The 21,398-nt window shown below is 36.8% G+C and overlaps 3 protein-coding genes across 6 annotated transcripts; 2 read left to right on the plus strand and 1 right to left on the minus strand.

Moving 5' to 3' along the window:
• On the plus strand, positions 1-3,769 carry LOC111216218 (WAT1-related protein At3g18200-like). The gene is made up of 6 exons (XM_022720541.2): positions 1-886; positions 1,350-1,412; positions 1,521-1,637; positions 1,735-2,116; positions 2,195-2,346; positions 2,435-3,769. The coding sequence occupies exons 1-6, from the start codon at positions 696-698 to the stop codon at positions 2,610-2,612; spliced, it is 1,083 nt and encodes a 360-aa protein (XP_022576262.2). The 5' UTR covers positions 1-695; the 3' UTR covers positions 2,613-3,769.
• Positions 3,770-3,885: 116 nt separating this feature from the next.
• Positions 3,886-9,594, plus strand: LOC111216220 (DExH-box ATP-dependent RNA helicase DExH3). 4 transcript variants are annotated; one of them, XM_048782001.1, is made up of 20 exons: positions 3,886-4,347; positions 4,437-4,591; positions 4,682-4,769; positions 4,901-5,131; positions 5,217-5,312; positions 5,393-5,581; positions 5,669-5,828; positions 5,915-6,045; positions 6,122-6,292; positions 6,366-6,638; positions 6,729-6,923; positions 7,016-7,219; positions 7,316-7,385; positions 7,478-7,626; positions 7,757-8,062; positions 8,154-8,213; positions 8,297-8,449; positions 8,527-8,637; positions 8,726-9,229; positions 9,324-9,594. In XM_048782001.1, the coding sequence occupies exons 1-19, from the start codon at positions 4,021-4,023 to the stop codon at positions 9,197-9,199; spliced, it is 3,543 nt and encodes a 1,180-aa protein (XP_048637958.1). In that variant the 5' UTR covers positions 3,886-4,020; the 3' UTR covers positions 9,200-9,229; positions 9,324-9,594. The 4 variants fall into 4 exon arrangements, with proteins under 4 accessions (XP_048637958.1, XP_022576264.2, XP_048637959.1 ...); XM_022720543.2 differs by having other exon boundaries at positions 9,332-9,594; XM_048782002.1 differs by having other exon boundaries at positions 9,341-9,594.
• Positions 9,595-10,705: 1,111 nt separating this feature from the next.
• LOC111216221 (peroxisome biogenesis protein 3-2) lies at positions 10,706-17,556 on the minus strand. The gene is made up of 7 exons (XM_022720544.2): positions 17,304-17,556; positions 17,060-17,221; positions 12,173-12,363; positions 11,935-12,071; positions 11,576-11,703; positions 11,261-11,479; positions 10,706-11,177 (listed from the first exon to the last, which is right to left on the minus strand). The coding sequence occupies exons 1-7, from the start codon at positions 17,315-17,317 to the stop codon at positions 10,925-10,927; spliced, it is 1,104 nt and encodes a 367-aa protein (XP_022576265.2). The 5' UTR covers positions 17,318-17,556; the 3' UTR covers positions 10,706-10,924.
• Positions 17,557-21,398: the final 3,842 nt, after the last annotated feature.

Genomic DNA, 21,398 nt, shown 5'->3' on the forward strand with positions numbered 1-21,398 from the left:
TGTCGTTAGTTTGTTAGTTATTCACTTGTACAAAGTCTTCGAGAAATGAATCTAGGGAGACAGGGATCGAGACAACCATATAACTGATCTGTGTTTGTCTGCTTGCTAAACATGGGACGACTTTGCATTTATTTCTTGAACTATGGAATTCATTTATCGTATCATGTTTATATCTATAGATATTAAATATCAATTTTTTTTTGACTAATATCAAATTTTATTTGCTCTTCTAATAAAACTATTGGTATTTGGCGCCTGAATGATATTGCGATGGTATTATCATAGTTCGTGATAAAAATGCTGAATAATAATTTTTTATATATTAGATATGCACCCAACATATTTGAGTCAACGCAAAGAATAAAAATATAAAAATCTCATAAACTACCATCCAAAGCCTATTAATCTAGTCAAGATGTATACCATCTTACATCATTATTCATAATCATTACTACACAAATATAATGGCCCCCCTTGAAGAATTATACCCATCAGAGTTCTCTGATACAGCCAATCATTCATTTTACTAAATAATAATTAATTCTAATAATTATTTTGAATCTCAAACTGTACCACCACACACTCACATATAAGAGTAATCTTGATACGGAAGTACAGATAAAGAAAGAGAGAACAAAAGAAAATCAAGCAGAAAGAAATATAAGATTTTATAAAGTAAAAGTAGAATAAGAGAAATGGGAAAAGCAGTAGTATCTGAGAAGATGAAGCTTCTTGTAGCTTTGATAACTTTACAATTCTGTTTCGCAGGTTTCCACATTGTCTCAAGAGTTGCACTTAACATTGGTGTTAGTAAAGTGGTCTATCCTGTTTACAGAAACATTCTTGCTCTTCTTCTCATTGGTCCTTTTGCTTACTTTTTGGAGAAGTAAGTTCACAGTCTTCCTTTTAATCCTTTAGCTCGCCGAGGCTCAACGAGCATTTGGGATTGTCTCATATATTTTTGGTTTGTCTCAAGATAAACAATGTGTTTGGTTTGTCTCATATATGTTTCTTGGTAACAGCAGAGATTTGTCATTTGGATTTCATATGTGGTTTCTTGAGTAGGAAAGACAATGTTTATCCTTTGGTCTGAGATGTTGATTTCTTTTTTGGTAAACCATATAGGTTTATTCTTTTGAGTTCACAAGGGTTGCTTGTGTAAGAAGAAATTATATATATATATAGGATAAAGTTTTCTTCTCTAAATCTCATTTGGGTTTCTTGGGTAGAACCAGAACGTTTTGTTATTTGTATCTCATATGAACCAGAAAAAAAATTCATTATGTATCATTAAGGTTTAGTTTCAATGGATAAGATCTCAATCAATTTTTTTTTTGTGTGTTTCTTAGGAAGGAAAGGCCTCCTCTCACATTCTCATTACTTGTTCAGTTCTTTCTCTTAGCACTAATAGGGTAAGAAACGAAACATTCCTTTTTTTTTTTAAATCAATAATCAATTTTATTCTTAACAAGTATGAAACCTGATTCTTGTTTTCTTCCATCTGATCCAATGAACATCAGAATCACAGCAAATCAAGGATTCTACCTCTTGGGACTGACATATGCATCTCCAACGTTTGCTTCAGCAATGCAGAACTCTGTTCCTGCAATCACTTTCATCATGGCTTGTACCCTAAGGTACCTTAACCTTCTTTTTTTTTCAAGTAAAATCCTTTCAAGGGAGTTTATCATCTTTATATCCATATCCTAACGTTGAGCTTCATCAATTTTCAAGGATCGAGCGCATAAACCTTGTTCGAAGACACGGTGTAGCCAAAGTGTTAGGGACTATAGTGAGCATAGGTGGAGCAACAACCATCACATTGTACAGAGGATTCCCACTTCTTCACAGAAGTCTTACGGCGCAAGAAACCATTAACAAGTCTCAGAATTGGACACTTGGATGCTTATACCTTATGGGACACTGCTTGTCATGGGCTGCTTGGATGGTTCTTCAAGCTCCTGTCTTAAAGAAGTACCCAGCGAAGCTGACTTTAACATCATTCACATGTTTCTTTGGTCTGATTCAGTTTCTGGTCATTGCACTGTTTGTTGAAACTGATCCCAATAATTGGATCATTGGCTCATGGGAAGAGCTCTTCACCATCCTATACGCGGTAATTCTCTTTTTTCTATGTGCATTACACAAGATCTCTGAGTCCAATGATTGAGCTAACAAAGACAGAATCTTACAGGGAATAGTGGCGTCTGGTCTGGTGGTTTATCTTCAAACATGGTGTATTTACAAAGGCGGTCCTGTCTTTGTAGCTGTCTTTCAACCACTCCAGACACTTCTAGTAGCTGCAATGGCATTTGTTGTCCTCGGTGATCAACTGTACTCTGGAAGGTAAGTTCACAAGAGGAAACATCTAGAACATGGTCTTCCACATAGTTTAAAAGAAGATAGTAATATTTAGTATTTTACTTGTGTGCAGCATTGTTGGCTCAGTGTTCATAATGTTGGGGCTGTACTTAGTCCTTTGGGGTAAAACAGAGGAGAAAAGACAGGTGAATGAAGCGTCAAGTCAAGAAGAAGATCATGAGTCGTCACTCACCAAAAACCTTCTTGGAGATGAAACTAAAGAAGCTCATGATTCTGAATCTCCAGTTTAAGACAGCATATACATGAAAACACAACTCAAGACAATTTTCTATGTATATACACACACATGACAAGGATATAGCAAATAAGAACTTTGCCAAACCAGAGGTCCTATAGAAGGATCTTGTTGGTGGTTTTTTTATATTTTTTTTTGTTTCCTGAGATCATTGCTAAGAACAAGCATTTTGTATCGTTTCAATCTTACTGTTTCCAATTGATTTACTTTACATTTGGAATATTGTACTCCCTCAAATACACATATTCCTATTCTACTGATGTGGACTGAATCTAGAAATAGAGTGGTGGGACATAAAAAAAATTATGTTTGACAAACAAACATTATCTGCGGAAGCAAACTCAAAAGATTGTTTCTTGAAAGAAATACAAAACCAGGCGACTTAGCTTCAATGGCACATGGTTGAAACTAGGCATGGGCGCTCTGATACATCTTCGAGTGCAGATCGGGTTTTTCAGGTTTTTTGGATATTTGGTTTTGCCTTCCTAGATCCCATTTTAAAAATTTTTAAGTACATGTTGGATTCGGATAATAACACTTCGGTTGTGGTTCTAATTTTTTAATGCATCCTAGAACTGATAAAGCAATCATACATTGTTTGTATTTGGGTGTTTCAGTTCGATTCGGATTATACTGAAATAAAATACATAATTAAAAATCTAAACAAAGGAAATATAATACTTAGAATGAATAAAAAGTATTCAACACACATCAAACCCGAACAGAACTCCGTATCTGAGATATCATAATATGAAACTCGATCGAGTTATTTGTTAGATCCGCAACAAATCTAATACTCTTATTTCAAGTCGCGTTCGAGTTGGTTTTTATGTCATGCCTAGTTAAAATAGAAGGTTCCAATTTAACTATTAAGCAAAACACATGAAGAAGACAAAAATATAGGACTTGATAGGATAAACAAGGCATTTCTAATATATTCATAAGTTTTTACTTCAAAATGTTATAACCAAAAATAAAATAAAATTTGACACCAGTTTTTTTTCTTTATTTTGGAGTAAAAACAGAATATTACATATGAGTACTCTAGAAATTTCGAAATGAAAGTAGAGTCAGGTTTAAAAGAATTCATTTCAAATAAAATTTTGAGTGGAAAAAAATTGAGTTTGAAATATTTTAAGTTTGAATGTAATACTAGTGTTTTTTTATTAAATTGGTAAAGTACAACTCGGCCCAAATAACAAAAGCCCAAAGCCCAAAGGATAGCTCAGTGTCTTCTTCTTCTTCTCCGTCGTGGCCGTCAATAGAAAAGGTTGTGGCACCTCCGCAGCCTCACAAAAACCTCACCTTTTCCATCAAACCCCCCCCCCCCCCAAACCTCCATCCCTCGTCTCTGGAGAAGACTTAACTCTTTTCTTCAGATGTTCTAAGAATCTCGAAAAAAGATGCCTTACTACTCTGCAATTTTCCGAGGACACATCAAACCTAACGCCGTCGTCGGTGCTGCCTCCATGTTCATCCATCATAGCTCCCTCCACCTCTTTCGGACCCCTAACTTACTCTTCAGCAGACCGTCGTCTCTAGTTAGGTCTCTTCATTCTCAGAGGTCAAGGGTCTTGTCAGCCAAAGCAGGTCGTTCTTCGTTGGAGTGGAGAGTATCTAACTTACCTTACTTTCAAAAGCAAGGCTATGGAAGAATCGCTTACAACGACTACGAGTCGAGCGATGAGTCGGACCGTGACATCGTCGGCTCTTCTCAGTCTCAGCAAATGGTAAAGTTTTAAACTTTACATATCAAAGTTTCGAACTTTAAATATAAAGTTTGTGTCTTTTTGCTTAGTTGTGTTCATTGTTTTGTTAGGCGGGTTCGACTCTTGATAACATTGACCAATGGAGGTTTAAACTTACTATGCTTCTACGGAACCGAGAAGACCAAGAAGTTGTGTCCAGGGAGAGGAAAGATCGGCGTGATTTTGATCACATCTCTGCAATGGCTACTAGAATGGGATTATTCAGGTTAAGCTTTGTTGTGCTACTGAGAGAAAATATGTTTCTTTCTTTTCCTCTACAAGACTTTAGAGTTGTTTTATGTTTGTTTGTTTGCAGCCGTCAGTATTCGAAGATCATTGTCATTAGCAAGTCTCCCTTGCCAAACTATAGACCTGATCTTGATGATAAGCGTCCTCAGAGAGAGGTATAACAAACTTATCCCTAAGCTTCTTTATCTAGCTTTTTGATTACTAGTAGTGCAAAGCTGAATGCTTATTTGGTTTACTGAGTTTCTTATTGGTTTGTTCATTTTTCATGGCGTCTTGGATTCATCAGGTGGTTTTGCCTTTTGGTCTACAAAGTGAGGTAGATGCCCATCTGCATGCTTTCCTGGATCAGAAGAAAATGATGATTCCAGAGATGCCCAGGCCAAACAGTAGTGAAAGCTTAGCAGCTAATTATGGAAAATACGAGAACCCAGAGACGGTGATGCAGAATAGTCTTGCCAGGGAAAGAATACTCCGTCCCAGAAGTCTGCAACTGAGGAGCAAGCAACAGCAGTGGGTGGTAGGCTTTTCTTTGAAGTTGTAGCTTTATATTCTCTGAATCATTTGACTCGTATGTGGTTTGATATGTGTAATTGTCTTGGCAGGATTCTCCGGAAGGCCAGAAAATGGTAGAGTTCCGCAAAACACTTCCTGCATACAAAGAGAAAGAAGCATTATTAAGAGCTATTTCAGCAAACCAGGTGAAACAAAAGTCTTCAATTCCTTTTAATGTAATAATGATGACGTTTTATCTAATGGGCGTTGTGTTCATGTTACATAGGTCATAGTGGTTTCTGGAGAAACTGGTTGTGGTAAAACAACACAGCTTCCTCAGTACATATTAGAATCTGAGATCGAGGTTGCCCGTGGAGCTGCATGCAGCATCATATGCACACAGCCTAGAAGAATATCTGCTATTTCTGTTTCTGAACGAGTCGCTGCAGAACGTGGTGAACAAATAGGAGAATCCGTAAGTTCTTTATCCTCTCTTCTGTGTTTTTTTTGACGGCTGTGAGGATACTTTTTGAGGTTGACATGCGCTCTCTTCTCTTGGAAGGTTGGCTACAAAGTGAGGCTTGAAGGGATGAGGGGGAGAGACACACGTCTTCTCTTTTGTACAACTGGTGTTTTACTTAGAAGACTACTTATAGATCGTAGCTTGAAAGGTGTGACTCATGTCGTAGTCGATGAAATTCATGAACGTGGGATGAATGAAGGTAAAGTTTGATATTTACCAAAAGTTCTCCATTTCGGTACTGACAGTCTCATATTCACACACAATCTTCTTCGCTTTTTCTGTCAGATTTTCTGCTTATTGTCTTGAAAGATCTCCTTCCTCGTCGACCTGACCTTAAGCTGATTTTGATGAGTGCCACTTTGAACGCTGAGCTCTTTTCTTCTTATTTTGGTGGTGCACCAGCCATGCATATCCCAGTAAGCTTATGCACATATTTATATTTCTATCATGTTGTAGGAAAGTCGCTTAAATAAAGTAAAAATTTCTGTACAGGGATTTACATACCCTGTCCGAGCCCATTTCTTGGAGGATTTTCTTGAGACTACTGGGTACAGGTTGACATCGTATAATCAAATTGATGATTATGGTGAGGAAAAGACATGGAAGATGCAAAAACAAGCTCAATTCACAAAAAGGAAATCCCAGATATCCTCTGCTGTTGAGGTACGAGAAAGTTAGAATTTGTATTTTCTCAGGTTATATGCTTAAAGTATGTTTCTCCTCAACTTGTGCGCAGGGTGCTCTTGAAGCTGCAGACTTCAAGGGATACCAGTTTCGTACTAGAGATTCTTTGTCATGCTGGAGCCCTGATTCGATGGGCTTCAACCTCATTGAGAATGTGCTTTGCCACATCGTCAAAGGAGAGAGACCGGGTGCTGTGTTGGTATTTATGACTGGTTGGGATGATATTAACTCCTTGAAGAAACAGCTCGAAGCTCATCATCTTCTAGGAGACCCCAACAAAGTTTTGCTTCTTGCCTGTCACGGATCCATGGCCAGCTCTGAACAGGTAGTTCTACTATCCATTGTTGCCTCTATATGCATACAAGTACTACACATGTTATAATTTGATGATGATGTTTCCTTTTCATATCTGCAGAGGCTGATTTTTGATAGACCTCCAGAAGGAGTTAGGAAAGTAGTGCTGGCCACCAACATGGCTGAGACAAGTATCACCATCAATGATGTTGTATTTGTGGTTGATTGTGGGAAAGCAAAAGAGACGTCTTATGATGCGCTTAACAACACCCCTTGTCTGCTTCCATCTTGGATCTCGAAGGCAGCTGCTCGCCAAGTGAGATATAGACATCGATTATTGCTGCTTTGCTTCACATTCTCTGTGTGTTGTAAATAACTGTGCCTTTTCTTTTTTTTTTTCTATTACAGAGAAGAGGAAGAGCAGGTCGTGTTATGCCTGGAGAGTGTTATCACCTTTATCCTAGATGCGTCTATGATGCTTTTGCTGACTACCAGCAGCCAGAACTCCTGAGGACTCCGTTACAGTCTCTATGTCTACAAATCAAAAGCTTAGGACTTGGAAGCATTTCAGAGTTCCTTTCCAGAGCATTGCAACCTCCTGAAGCTTTATCAGTAATGATCTATTACTGTTTATTTTCTCCACTTGTTGGGTTATTACTTATTAGTTTGGGTTTGCGATCAAATCTTGATTGTCACTTTGGTTTCCAGGTCCAGAATGCTGTTGATTATCTAAAGCTTATTGGTGCTCTTGATGACAACGAAAATTTAACAGCTTTAGGTGTGTATATACTGGAATATTTTTTCTATTATCTTAAATATCTGAGTTCTCAAGTTCTGGTATGAACTCATTTATGTGGTATTCCTATGCAGGGAAGAATTTGTCGATGCTTCCTGTGGAGCCTAAACTTGGAAAAATGCTTATTTTAGGGGCTATCTTCAATTGTCTTGATCCAATAATGACAGTTGTTGCTGGTCTTAGTGTCAGAGACCCCTTCCTTATGCCATTTGACAAAAAAGATGTAAGTTTATAGTGGATTATTCATGTGATTCATTCAGATTGGTTTTGGCAAAAAGGGTCTGCTCTCAAATGACTAGAGCCCAGCGTAAAGCCAAGAAGTGCTTCTAATTATTTTTTTTTTTATTTTGCAGCTAGCAGAGTCAGCGAGGTCCAAGTTCTCTGGCCGTGATTGCAGTGATCATTTGACACTGATTCGAGCGTACAGCGGTTGGAAAGAAGCTGAAAGAACACGTTCTGGTAACGAGTATTGCTGGCAGAACTTTCTATCTGCCCAAACTCTAAAGGCCATGGACTCTATGCGGAAACAATTCTTCTTTCTCCTCAAGGAGGCTTCTCTCATTGATAACGTTGAAAGTTGCAGTAAGCTGAGTTATGATGAACATCTTGTCCGCGCCATCATCTGTGCTGGCCTGTTCCCTGGAGTTTGTTCTGTTGTTGTGAGTTTTCGTCACCTTTGCATTTACATAATCGCTCATAACCGCTCTTAGCTGCAGTTCTACTCAATAATAAAACTATTCTGCTTCACAGAATAAGGAAAAGTCAATTACGCTCAAGACAATGGAGGATGGGCAAGTGCTTCTATACACGGTGAGTCTATCTATTTAGCTTATTAGTCTGCAAACTACGCTTAGAGGCTTACCAATTCTGTTTTTTTTATTGTAAATTTGCAGAGTTCTGTGAATGGCAATGTACAAAGGATTCCTTTCCCTTGGCTAGTCTTCAACGAAAAAATCAAAGTCAATTCTGTGTTTCTCCGAGACTCCACTGCTGTATCTGACTCAGTGCTTCTATTGTTTGGGGATAAAGTATCTTCGGGTGGATTTGTAAGTTATAGTCCCGTCATGTTTTGTCAATTGCCTTCCTTGTTGGTCTGGTTTTAACATCATGTCGTCTCTTTCAGGATGGTCATCTCAAAATGCTGGGAGGATATCTAGAGTTTTTCATGAAGCCCTCTTTAGCATATACATACCTTTCTTTAAAAAGAGAGCTCGACGAGCTTATTCAGAATAAGGTAAAAGTTCCAATCCTAGTCCCGAGGATATACATCTTTTGTGTTATTTACATTCTTTGCCAAAGTTTGGTTCTCGTCTTTTCTACAGCTTGTGAATCCAAAACTTGATATTCAACTGTACGACAAACTCATGACTGCCATTAGATTACTTGTGTCTGAAGACCAATGTGAGGGCAGGTTCGTCTTCGGCCGGAAAGCTCTGAGCCCTACAACGACGAAGAAGTTGAAAGTAGTAGGGACTCAGCTGCCCAACAGCGGCGGGGAAAACGATAAGAACCACCTTCAGACAGTGCTTGCCCGAGCAGGACACGGAACACCAGTGTACAAGACAAGACAGCTGAAGAACAACCAGTTTCGGGCCATGGTTACTTTCAACGGACTGGATTTCATGGGAAAGCCATGTGGTAGTAAGAAAAACGCAGAGAAGGATGCAGCTCACGAGGCGTTGCTGTGGTTACAAGGCGAGTCGAAGTCGAGTTTGAATGATCTTAACCACATGTCGACGCTCTTAAAGAAGGACAAGAGTAAAAAATCCGCAAGGGCTCCAGCTAGATGGAATTAAAGGGTTCATAGAAGAGAACTGAACGTGATGGTATGGATTATATATTGCTAACCTCCTGATCTCTCAGAAAGAGTCGTGACCAGAAGATTCTTTAGACGATATACTGAGTGGGTTTTGGTTGAAGTTTTTCAGATTTTGTAGGTGATTTATTCTAGTTCTTGGTTTGGCTGCTAAATCAAGAACCCACCAAGGCGTCACGTTACAGCTCTCTAACAAATTGCTCTGTAGACTTTTGCTAAGTGGTGAGATCAAAAGGAGTGGCTCGTGGAACTGGTCTTGTTTCTGTCTTAGTTAAGTCTAAGCTTATGATTCTTCTTTATCAGTGTATACATATAATAACCATGTAAGATCAAACTATATACTTCAAAAATATATTTATTGGGTACCTTGTAACATTTTGAATGTTTTGTCTAAAGTAGGCTGTACTGTGTAGTAGGTAGGTGAACTACAGGTCTACAAGAGAAGCCGTAATTCATATTTGGTTTTGATCATTACTTGGTAGGTGTAGAACAATGATCTATAGTAGATTGATTTCACTTGGCATGTCTTTTATTTTCGTTCGTGTGATTCACTTATTAACAACCAAACTGTTTCAAATTAACATGTTACACATATCACAAACTACACAGTTGTCTAGACAAAACATAAACTAACCTCACCAAGTAACATTGTCTCTTCATTATTCTTTAGTTATGTGATATGATTTCTGTTCAGAGAGAAGGGGACTTGTCACTGATAGAAAATTGATGCATAGGGGTGTCTTGTACTGATACACAGAAGCACCCTTGGAGGTGGAACGTACCATGAGAAATTCGTATCCCACCTTTATAGAAAGTACAATTGATCCACCTTTCATTACCACACAAGTTGAGACTAACTGCTACGCCATTGTACGTTTTGAATTCATCATCCAGTCCGAAGATCAATATTATTACAACAAAATCACAATTTGAACCTAACTTTGGTTTACCATATGATACTTACCAAATTGGAGTTATCTTATCTATTAACTATGCGTCTTAATTGGAGTTTCCTTACTTCGATAATTTTTATTTCCACTATAACTTTCATCTTCATCTTGGGCGTTCTTTTTTGAAACAAAGATCAGCAAGTCTAGCCAAACTCATGTTCTTGCAACTGCGTAGTTATTGCAGAGCCATTGATCGATCATGCTGAAGCGTTGACTATTAGAAGTATACTCTTTTACGTACCTAATCCAATAGTCTTAGTTTTTGTTTCTCTCATTGGTTTGGGCGGTGGGTTATGATCTGGTTGAGCACAATCCAAAGTTGTAAAGATCCCTCTTTGACAGAAGATGCCATGTTTGTACATATTTAAGAGCTGTAAATGATGTATAGCCATCCATGTGTTCCATTTGTATATTTTGAACGAAGATAAATGTGAAGAAGAAGAAGAAATAGTAAACGATTCATCATTATTTTTGGGAACACTTCATCATCTACAACTATGTGCACCATAACAAACCTAACTGAATACATACCATTATGATAGAATTCTCAAGAAACTTTCTTATAAATTTAATTTTATAACTGAAGATATTTTGAGGGAAAAAATAAATCATGTGAATATAACCAACTTTAAATCATGTAATGATGTAAACCAAGAAAAAAAAACGACAAGCTAATTAGGCCCCAAAGAAGAAAGCAAAACGTTAAAACACTGAAATTGCGATTAGAGAACGCTGAAGAGAACAAACAAAAGCTGCTACTGCGGCATACTAGCATATAAGAGAGTAAAAAAGACTTGAACTTCAGACATATCTCTGATGAGTTGTAAGAACTGATTCTTGCCAGGTTCAGCTATAATCACAGGTATTGTCTTCTCAATCTGTGGTAACATCTTCGCCAATGGCATCCCCGTAGCCAAACCGCCGGATATACTCTGCGTTTCCATTTCCTCTACCAACGCATCCGTGAAACACTTGAGCGAAATCTCGACTATATCTGTGAACTCAGTGCTGCAAACAAGAAAGAAACAAAGAGATAAGGTTATTATTCCTCATGAGTCTCTGATGCAGAGCGAGAGTGAGACATTACTTACCTGGTTAGTACTTGCCGCGTTTCGACCATAAGTTGATTAAACTTGCTCACAGTTTCATCAGAAGAGCCATCACTTGTGGTTCTTGAAAGCTTTGTGTCTTGAGGCATCATTAGATAATCAACCCAGTGATGTGGACTTCCACTGCTCATGAACACATCTACAATCCGTAACAGGGTTTCTTGAAGAACTCTTGTTGTTATTACATCCTTTAACTGCATTCTGAAATTTTTTTTAAAAAAAAAACGCAAATGACATTTGTTTCTCCCAAATTATAGTCAAATTATAAACAATCTAGATATGGATTTGCAACATTACCCTTTAAGAACTTCGCTGACAGCACTTTGCATATTTGAAATCAAACCCGGCATTGCATTGGTCACAAGAAAATCAGCACTTGACAAGAACTTTTGTTCATCATCTCTATCAATGACATCTAACTCTTCCTGCCAAAAGATCACAGGACAGGTAGCAGTTGGTTTAAAAGGTAACCACAACTATATCACAGACTCATCACCATAACTAGACAGGGCTACTAAAACAGGTTGTACTAGTTGGGGATGAGACGAGTAGAGCATACTGAATGCTACTTACAATCAAATGATAGAAGAGGAAAGAACGTGTGCAGTGTCGATTAAACAAGCATAGAAGAGAGGAAGGCTAATAAATAATCTTACAAGTAAATGGGAGGAGGAGGTGTCAAGAGCACGAGCGGTGTCAACATACAAATGTCTACCTAGAATGTTGACTTGAACCCTAATGTACAAGCTAAGCATCGTCACCGACCACAGAGACAAAACCATCCTAGTGAAACCTGCAAAGAGAGCACACACACACACAGACAAAATAGCAAGTAAGAAAAACATCGAACTCGCACACTCAAAACACATGTAAAAAAAAAGATAAGTGAATTACTCAAAATCTTGAGCTGGTCCCAGAGGTGAAGCTTCTCAGACTGACTCAACACCCCTTTCCCTCTGTTCAGTCTCTCCATAACGCTAGAGACATCAATCTCTTCCCTTATAGAGATACTCAAGCACCGCATCGCGTGAGGCAGTGTGGTGGAGTCCACTATCATCTGAATATTCTCGAAATGGGCTTTCATTCTAATCAAAAACGGTAAGATCAGTAAGGACAAATCCTGTTGGATAAGCTTGGAATATAAGTTTCCTTTTCTTTATTGTGTTATGATTATCTATAAGATTAGGAATATGGTTTTGTGATAATACTAATAGAATTAGGAGTTATCTAGTTCTATATATATGGAGATGCATATTGTGTTGCATAACATTATTGTGACTTGTGATTTGAGCTTGTGATTGAATAAATAAGAGAGGGACTTCTTATTAAGATTGTGATTCTTAAAGCTTTGTGATTCTATATTTGGTATCAGAGCCATCATATAACAAAAGCTTGAAGAAAACAAAACAGCAAACATGAGCGAAGCTAAGGATGAAATCGTGTTACACAAGGAGAAGGGGCCTGCCTCTATAAAGTTTCCAATGCTAACTTCTTCGAACTATACTGTCTGGTCCATGAGAATGAAAATAGCACTCAAAGTCAGCGAAGTGTGGGAAACAATTGATCCAGGAGTTAAAGACGAGAAGAAAAACAATATGGCAATAGCGTTTTTATTCCAGTCTATACCAGAAGCTTTGATCCTTCAAGTGGGGGATTTAGATACAGCGAAAGCAGTGTGGGATGCAATAAAGGCTAGACATGTAGGAGCAGAGAGAGTAAAGGAAGCAAGATTACAAACTCTAATGGCGGAATTTGATAGACTTAAGATGAAAGACGAAGACACTATTGATACATTTGTTGGAAAAATATCAGAAATCACCTCTAAGTCTGCCTCACTTGGAGAGATCATTGAAGAACCAAAAATCGTAAAGAAATTTCTTAAAAGCTTACCAAGACGACGATACATTCAGATTGTTGCTTCATTGGAGCAAGTCCTTGATCTCAATGCCACTAGCTTTGAAGATATAGTTGGGAGGTTAAAAGCTTATGAAGAAAGAATAGGAGAGGAAGATGAGGAGCTTCAAGATGATCGAAGCAAACTACTATACTCCAATGCAGAACACGAACAGTATGGAGGACGTGGAGGTCGAGGACGTGGAGGTCGATACAACTCACGGGGAGGACGAGGTCGAGGTAGATACAGCAACTTCCAACAACAGCGGGAAGCCTATCGACAAGGTGCTCAACGTGATGTCTCTCACATCACTTGTTTCAAGTGTGACAAACTTGGACATTACGCAAACGATTGTCCAAACTGCTTAAACTACAAGAGACCACGGAAAAGAAAGACGATGATACACAAGATGCCGATGAGTTGATGATGCATGAGGTAGTCTATCTCAACGAACAAAAGGTTAACCCAAGCATCTTCGACTCTGACCTCGACAATCAAGACTTGTGGTACCTTGATAACGGAGCTTCCAACCACATGAGTGGAAACCTATCCTTCTTTGATAAGATTGACGAAAAAATAACTGGTAAAGTGCGCTTCGGAGACGATTCCCGTGTCGATATCAAGGGAAAAGGCTCCATTCGGTTTGTATTCAAAGGAGGCGCTAAGAAGATACTAAACGATGTGTACTACATCCCGGCGTTAAAGAGCAATATTGTAAGCCTAGGACAAGCTACTGAAGTTGGCTGTGAGGTACGGTTAAAAGGTGACACGCTAATGCTATATGATCGCAATGGACATCTCATGATCGAGACTGTACGATCAAGGAACCGTCTATACAAAGTCACCTTGCAAACAGACAAAATACAATGCTTACAAATAGCATCGAGTGAATCATCAAAGTGGCATGCGAGACTCGGTCATGTTAACACTGAGACGATGAAATTAATGATAAATAAGGAGCTTGTCACTGGCATTCCAAGGATTATGGTCGAGAAAGAAACATGTACATCCTGTTTGCTTGGAAAACAGAGTAGACAACCGTTTCCGCAGAAAACTCAATACCGAGCAACACAACTTCTGGAACTCATCCATGGAGACCTTTGCGGTCCTATTACTCCTGCTACACCAGGACAGAAACGTTATGTTTTTGTTCTTATTGATGATTGCTCCCGTTACATGTGGACTATTTTGATGAAAGAAAAAAGTGAAGCTTTCGAAAGCTTCAAGCGGTTCAAAACGATGGTCGAACAAGAAACAAAAACTGAGATTCAAACACTGAGAACGGACAGAGGCGGTGAGTTCACCTCTCACGAGTTTGATAACTTCTGCAACAAGAACGGTATACGGAGACATCTTACAGCACCCTGGTCGCCTCAACAAAACGGCGTTGTCGAACGACGAAACCGTACGTTACTCGAGATGACCAGAAGCATATTAAAGCATATGGATGTTCCTAATCACCTATGGGGAGAGGCAGTACGACACGCTACTTATTTGATTAATCGACTTGCGACAAGATCACTTAGTGAGAAGACACCGTATGAAGTCTTGCGGTCCAAGAAACCAAACCTTAATCACTTAAGGGTTTTTGGATGTGTGTGTTATGCAGTATCAGATAAAACTGGGAGAAAGAAACTTGATGACCGCTCACGACGTCTAGTACATCTCGGGATTGAACCCGGGAGCAAAGCTTACCGGCTCCTAGACCCATCGAAGATGAGAATTGTGGTGAATCGCGACGTGATCTTTACAGAAGATGTAAGCTGGAAATGGAATACAGAGAAACAGAGTAATGAAAGGAACCTTGGAGGGTTCGAACTCAAACTAAAGGGTTCCCTTGAGGCGCAAGGTACGGAGGAATCAGGAGATTTGCTTGGTAATGACACTCCAATCGAAGTGGAGGATGATGATGATGATGATGAAACAGAGGATGAGCAGCCTCAGCTTGCGCCAAGGCGATCAACAAGAATAGGTAGCAAACCCGCCTATCTAGATGACTACATTCTTCTTGCTGAGGAAGAACACGAACGGCTTCTTATGATCATCAATGATGAACCTTGGAGCTTCTCGGAAGCAAAAGAGCTACAAGTCTGGCTCGATGCTTGTAGAGACGAGATAGTCTCGATTGAGAAGAACAATACATGGATCCTTGTTGACTTGCCTATAGGAGTGAAACCTATCGGATTAAAGTGGGTTTTTAAACTGAAACGGAACGCTGATGGGAGTATTATCAAGTACAAAGCTCGACTAGTAGCCAAAGGCTATGTTCAGAAGCATGGAATTGATTATGACGAAGTATTTGCTCCGGTAGCTCGAGTGGAAACCATCCGTCTTGTCATTGCCTTGGCCGCAGCGTCCGGTTGGGAAATACACCACCTCGATGTGAAAACTGCCTTTTTACACGGTGACTTGAAGGAAGAGGTATTTGTGTCTCAGCCTGAAGGGTTTGAGGTGGCAGGACAAGAAGGAAAGGTGTACAAGTTAAGAAAAGCTCTGTATGGGCTAAAGCAAGCTCCCCGGGCGTGGAACGTCAAGCTTAACAAGATACTCGTTGGTCTGAACTTTCATCGATGCTCTAAAGAACCATCTCTCTACAGAAGGCAGGACAAAACAAGCCTGTTAATCGTTGTGGTCTATGTAGATGATTTACTCATAACAGGTTCGTCTCTATCAGCCATAGTCAAGTTTAAAGAGAGCATGGCAGTTGAGTTTGAGATGAGTGATCTTGGTAAACTTACATACTATTTGGGTATTGAGATATATCAATTTGATGGTGGTATTACGCTGAAGCAGAGCCGTTATGCGACTAAACTTCTTGAGGAAAGTGGTATGGGTATGAGTAATTCAAGTCATGTGCCTATGGATTTTAATGTGAGGTTATCAAAGTCACCGGCTGAAAGAAGCATCGATGAGACAGAGTACAGAAGAAATATAGGTTGTCTCCGCTACTTACTGCACACTCGTCCAGATTTGAACTTTAGTGTTGGACTCTTGAGTCGATATATGCAAGAACCAAAGGAGTCACATGGTGCAGCTTTGAAGCAAATCCTAAGGTATATACGAGGGACTACGTCTCACGGTATTATGTTCACTCGATCCTCAAGGCTGGAAATAGTTGGCTTCAGTGATAGTTCACATAATGTTGACGAAGATGATGGGAAAAGCACAACGGGTCATGTATTTTATCTTGATGATAGTCCAATCACATGGTCCTCACAGAAGCAAGAGATAGTTGCTCTGTCATCGTGCGAGGCTGAGTTTATGGCTGCCACAGAAGCAGCAAAGCAGGCGATATGGTTGCAAGAGTTGCTTGGCGAGGTCATGGGAAAGGCATGCGAGAAGGTGACATTAAAGGTGGACAATAAGTCTGCAATTTCACTTACGAAAAATCCTGTTTTCCATGGCCGAAGCAAGCACATTCATCGAAGGTTTCATTTTATTCGCGAGTGTGTTGAGAAGGAGCAGATCGAGGTAAAACATGTACCGGGCATTGAACAGAGAGCAGACATACTGACTAAATCGTTGGGAAGAACAAAGTTTGTTGAAATGAGAAACTTAATCGGGGTCAAGAACGTGAATGAAAATGAGCTCAAGCTTACGGGGGAGAATGTTGGATAAGCTTGGAATATAAGTTTCCTTTTCTTTATTGTGTTATGATTATCTATAAGATTAGGAATATGGTTTTGTGATAATACTAATAGAATTAGGAGTTATCTAGTTCTATATATATGGAGATGCATATTGTGTTGCATAACATTATTGTGACTTGTGATTTGAGCTTGTGATTGAATAAATAAGAGAGGGACTTCTTATTAAGATTGTGATTCTTAAAGCTTTGTGATTCTATAAATCCAACAGTGTGTTTTTAATTGGTTAAGAAACTTAACTGAGCTTTGATGTTCTCGTCATGTTCACGGTCGTTAGCGAGTTGTCGTTGCAAATCAGCAAGCCTACGAGTATGTGAGTTGTATAGTTTGTAGAGAAGATACCCACTTCCCAAACAACCAGCCGTCACGAGAATCTTTCTTCTATGCTTACTCCAAAGGCCCCTAATTTTATTGAAGAAGATACTAGATCAGTTAAAAATCCTAACTTTTTGGGAAGAGAGAGAGAGAGAAGAGAAGCAAAGACCTGACGAAATCCATGGGTGGAGAAGGCTAAAGACAAATTTGAGGAGGTGGGTTTTGTTTTCAGAGATGTGATTGACTCGAAAGAGTGAAACTTTATCCAATTTCCTCCTCACGAGATTCTTCTTCTTCTTCTTCGAAATTCGGACATGTAAATCCCCGACCGAGTTCCCTTCTACACGGTCGGTCACAGTCGCCGTCGTTCTTTTTCTTAGGGATGTTGGATAATAGAATTGGCCCAACTTGGTTTGTTTAACTGAACCGACTTTGGTTTTATTTCATCAAATTTTGTCGGTAGAGATTTCAGGTGGTTATCAAAATCACGTATGATTAACTCCAGCCATACAAGCTAAACCAAACCAAACCAAAATCTTAAATATATGAAACTATTTAGGGATAATTTGTAAATTACTCCATTAATAGTTTGAAATTTGAAAAGTACACCATCTATTTTATTTTTTGAAAACTACACTTTCCTAAATATGAATTGACATTTTTACCTAGATTAGAATTCATTAATTGAAATATAAATTCGAAATTAATAAAAATAATATTATTATAATTATTTATGTTTAAAATAAATATGTGTGTTGAGATAAATATTTTATTTTACCATTTAAAATTTTACAAGATAAGGATATGATATAATAACAGAACGTTAGAATTATATTGAAACTATAATCATGGAAACAAAAATCATTTAAATTTCCATAGCATCATACGAAAGTAACATGTTGTAGTCGTTTATGTTGTTGTTATTAATTTGCATTGGGAGGAAATAAGCAGTGTCTTGTGGAGGAAGCAACAACATGTTTAAACAATGATGTTTTGGAAAGTTTCCTGCTTATACAGCCATATCTATGCATCTTCATGGTACCATTCTACAAACATTACAGCAAAAGGCTGAGAAAAAAGGAAACTAACTCCAGCAATTCATAGTCCATCAAGCCGCATAAACGACACTTACGTCGAACTTGAACAAAAGTGGAGTTCTTCAAAGGTATACGTTGTTATTGATAGAAAGAAAATCAATAAATGAAATCATAAAACGAAAAATTAAGTTCTCATGAAATGAAAAAAATTATTCAATGAAAATAAAACCAAAATCTTAAAATTTCAAGCCTCAACCGCCACTTTCAACCATCAACCTTCATGTAGTAGATAGTTATTGTAGATGTTTAATAATATCTTAGTGTATTTTGGCTACATATCAGGAATTGAGATCATGTTTGGTACAAGTTCTTTTTTGGCATTTTGAATGTTTCAGGTTCTATCGGATATCCATTTAATTTCGGGTTCGGTTCGGATAATACTCATAACTCGAAATACCATAAAACAAGATCTATTCGCTATTTATGTCGGGTTCCGATCGGTTCGGATTCAATTTTATCGGATCGGGTTCGGTTCGGATTTTCGGGTTCGGTTTATTTGCCCAGCCCTATAGAAGAACATCTATCTCTCCAGAACTTATTGATCTGTTCATCACCAGGCTTTCTTGAAAAGCGGAGTCCATTCTGCCAATATCTGAAGCATCTTTCTTTTCTCTTATATCTTATGGAATCTTGCTTTGAATTCTCTTTCGGAAGTTCATAGACAAAAAAAACACAGGTTTCCTACTTGCCTCCACTCAGCCAAATCACACAGCAAAACCACAATTGTCTTTGCTTCTACTCGCGCAGAGAGAAGCATTAAGTGAAATAGTCATAGTGTTGACTTATCGGGTGTGACCAGCAAGAGTCGACCTAAGCCAACAGTTCGAGACGTTCTGCACTTATACGATTTTGTATAGACTAGCGTTAGCGTTGTATCACCAAAACTCATAGTTGAGACGTTCTAAATCATTACCCAACCTATCTATACCAAAATCTTCATGAACCATCTGAACCATATCTTCAAACTTCAAACCTTTTTTAATGTTATATAATTTTCCTCTTTTTTTGTATTCAACTTGAAATTCCATGATTCTTTATTCACCTTCCTCTCTCCAAAAACTCCAGTTATATGCAGTATGATTTTCCTAAAAGAAAAACTATTTGAAATAAAATAGAAACATAAATTTAATTTATGAATTAACAAACCCCTGATGAGATCAGAGAAAAAAAAAGTTCTTTCATACATGGAGGGGAAGATAAAGAGAAGAATAAAACGAGACGTTTGTCTCGAAGGTTTTTTTTTTCAGAAATGTAAAATGTTTATAATATATCAAAAAGAATATTGTTTGGATATTCTAAAGATTTTTTTTTGAAAACATCTATCTTATTAAAACAGAAACATTGGGTTGGACCTAACATTTATTTTATAAGTTTTTAAATTAAATACATCTTCCTACTTTATAGTTAAACCTACATTAAATCACTAATATTCTTTTTCTTATACTACTATCAATGTTTCCAAACAATATAGTCATTACTTTATACTATGTACTATTCATTTTCCCAAACAACATTATAATTAATCTTATGTCCAAACAATATAAAATATTGGAACTTATCTTTTTAATAACCAAATATTTAAATAAATTAAATAATTTAAAAAATATTCGAAAAATTCATAAAAAACGAAAATAAATAAAACTTACTTTTACAGATTTAAATACTACAAAAACATTTCAATCAATGATAAATCAATTAAATTAACATATTATTTTATTTATATTTACTACACAATGGTTCTATCATTTATTTAAATAATATAACAATTCAATAATAGCCATTACTTAATAAATAAATATATAAACATTATACAGTGTACAATAATTATAATAACAAAAATAATTATGAAAAAATGTTCAAAATATATGTTATCTAAAGAAAAATGCTTAATACTAATTAATTGTTAACAAAAAATTTAAAGCGATTATAATACAAATGATTAACAAGAAAAATTACACAAAATAATTATAATAAAATCAATTAAGTTATATAAAATGGAGTAATATGATCAAGACATTTATAGTTGTTAATTATATCTATTATTTTCTCTATCAAAATTTTGTAAAAATGTCATAATTTAATAAAATTGTAAAACAATAAACTTTAAAATTTGGATTAAAAGGTGACAAATTACGAAACTATAGCAATTTAAATCAAATTGGATATGTTAACATATCGGGCATCCATCGGTTCAATTAGTTAGTCTCGGATATAGTGATTTTTATAAATATGGATATTTTTAAAATCTAAATTGAATTATCGAATCACCGGATTAACTGATTTAACCGCGGATTCGGGTCAAATTTAAAAGCATTGATTTAAATGCAAAGAAAATTCAAATAAACAAAATTCTTACAAATTAATAAAATATTTATTAATTATTACTGAAAATTTTCATCATAAAATAATCCGCGCTTGCAAAGCGCGGATCATGATCTAGTCTGTTTGTTAAAACCGTTACTTTGAGGATATAATAATTATGATGATAAATAATTAAGAAATATTTAAATTGGGCAATTAAGTAAATTTATATATATCAAAGTGTATTTTTCTAAAAACTTAAACAATGGTGTAGTTTTCAAATTAATATCATATCTAAGTGTATTTCTCCAAATTTTCCCAACTATTTATCATTCTACCTAAAAATGTTTTTAATAATTATTTTAATAATCTTATATAAATTATAGTATTTCATACAACACAGGACATGCTAAAATCCTAAATGAAACTAAATTAAATCTAACTTTTTTGGATATTAGCATGTTCTGTGTTGTATTACCTAAACCAACTTTAATTTGTATAATTGTATAATGGTACTAAAAATAAAATAAAAAACAATTCAAATCAAATATTCAAACGTTTAGACCTTGTGAACACAGATAAGATTCGAGTTAATTAGTTTGGATTTTGACATGATTTGGATTTTTCAGTTTATGAAATTTTGGTTATGAATAATCTTTACTAAACAAAATTTAGATGAACCTAATAATCATATTGAATTTTTTTAATTTATTCAATTTTGAAAAATTTGAATTGGTTTATAAATTTACATTAAATACGAAATACAACGATAATATAATTATTTTACTAAACAAAATAACTTTCAGATTATAAAGGATTTTATGTTATTTATATATTGGTTGTTAAAAAAAAAATGTTATCCATAA

Source organism: Brassica napus, chromosome A6 (genome assembly GCF_020379485.1).
Source record: "Brassica napus cultivar Da-Ae chromosome A6, Da-Ae, whole genome shotgun sequence".
In the NCBI taxonomy this organism is placed as follows: Eukaryota; Viridiplantae; Streptophyta; class Magnoliopsida; order Brassicales; family Brassicaceae; genus Brassica; species Brassica napus.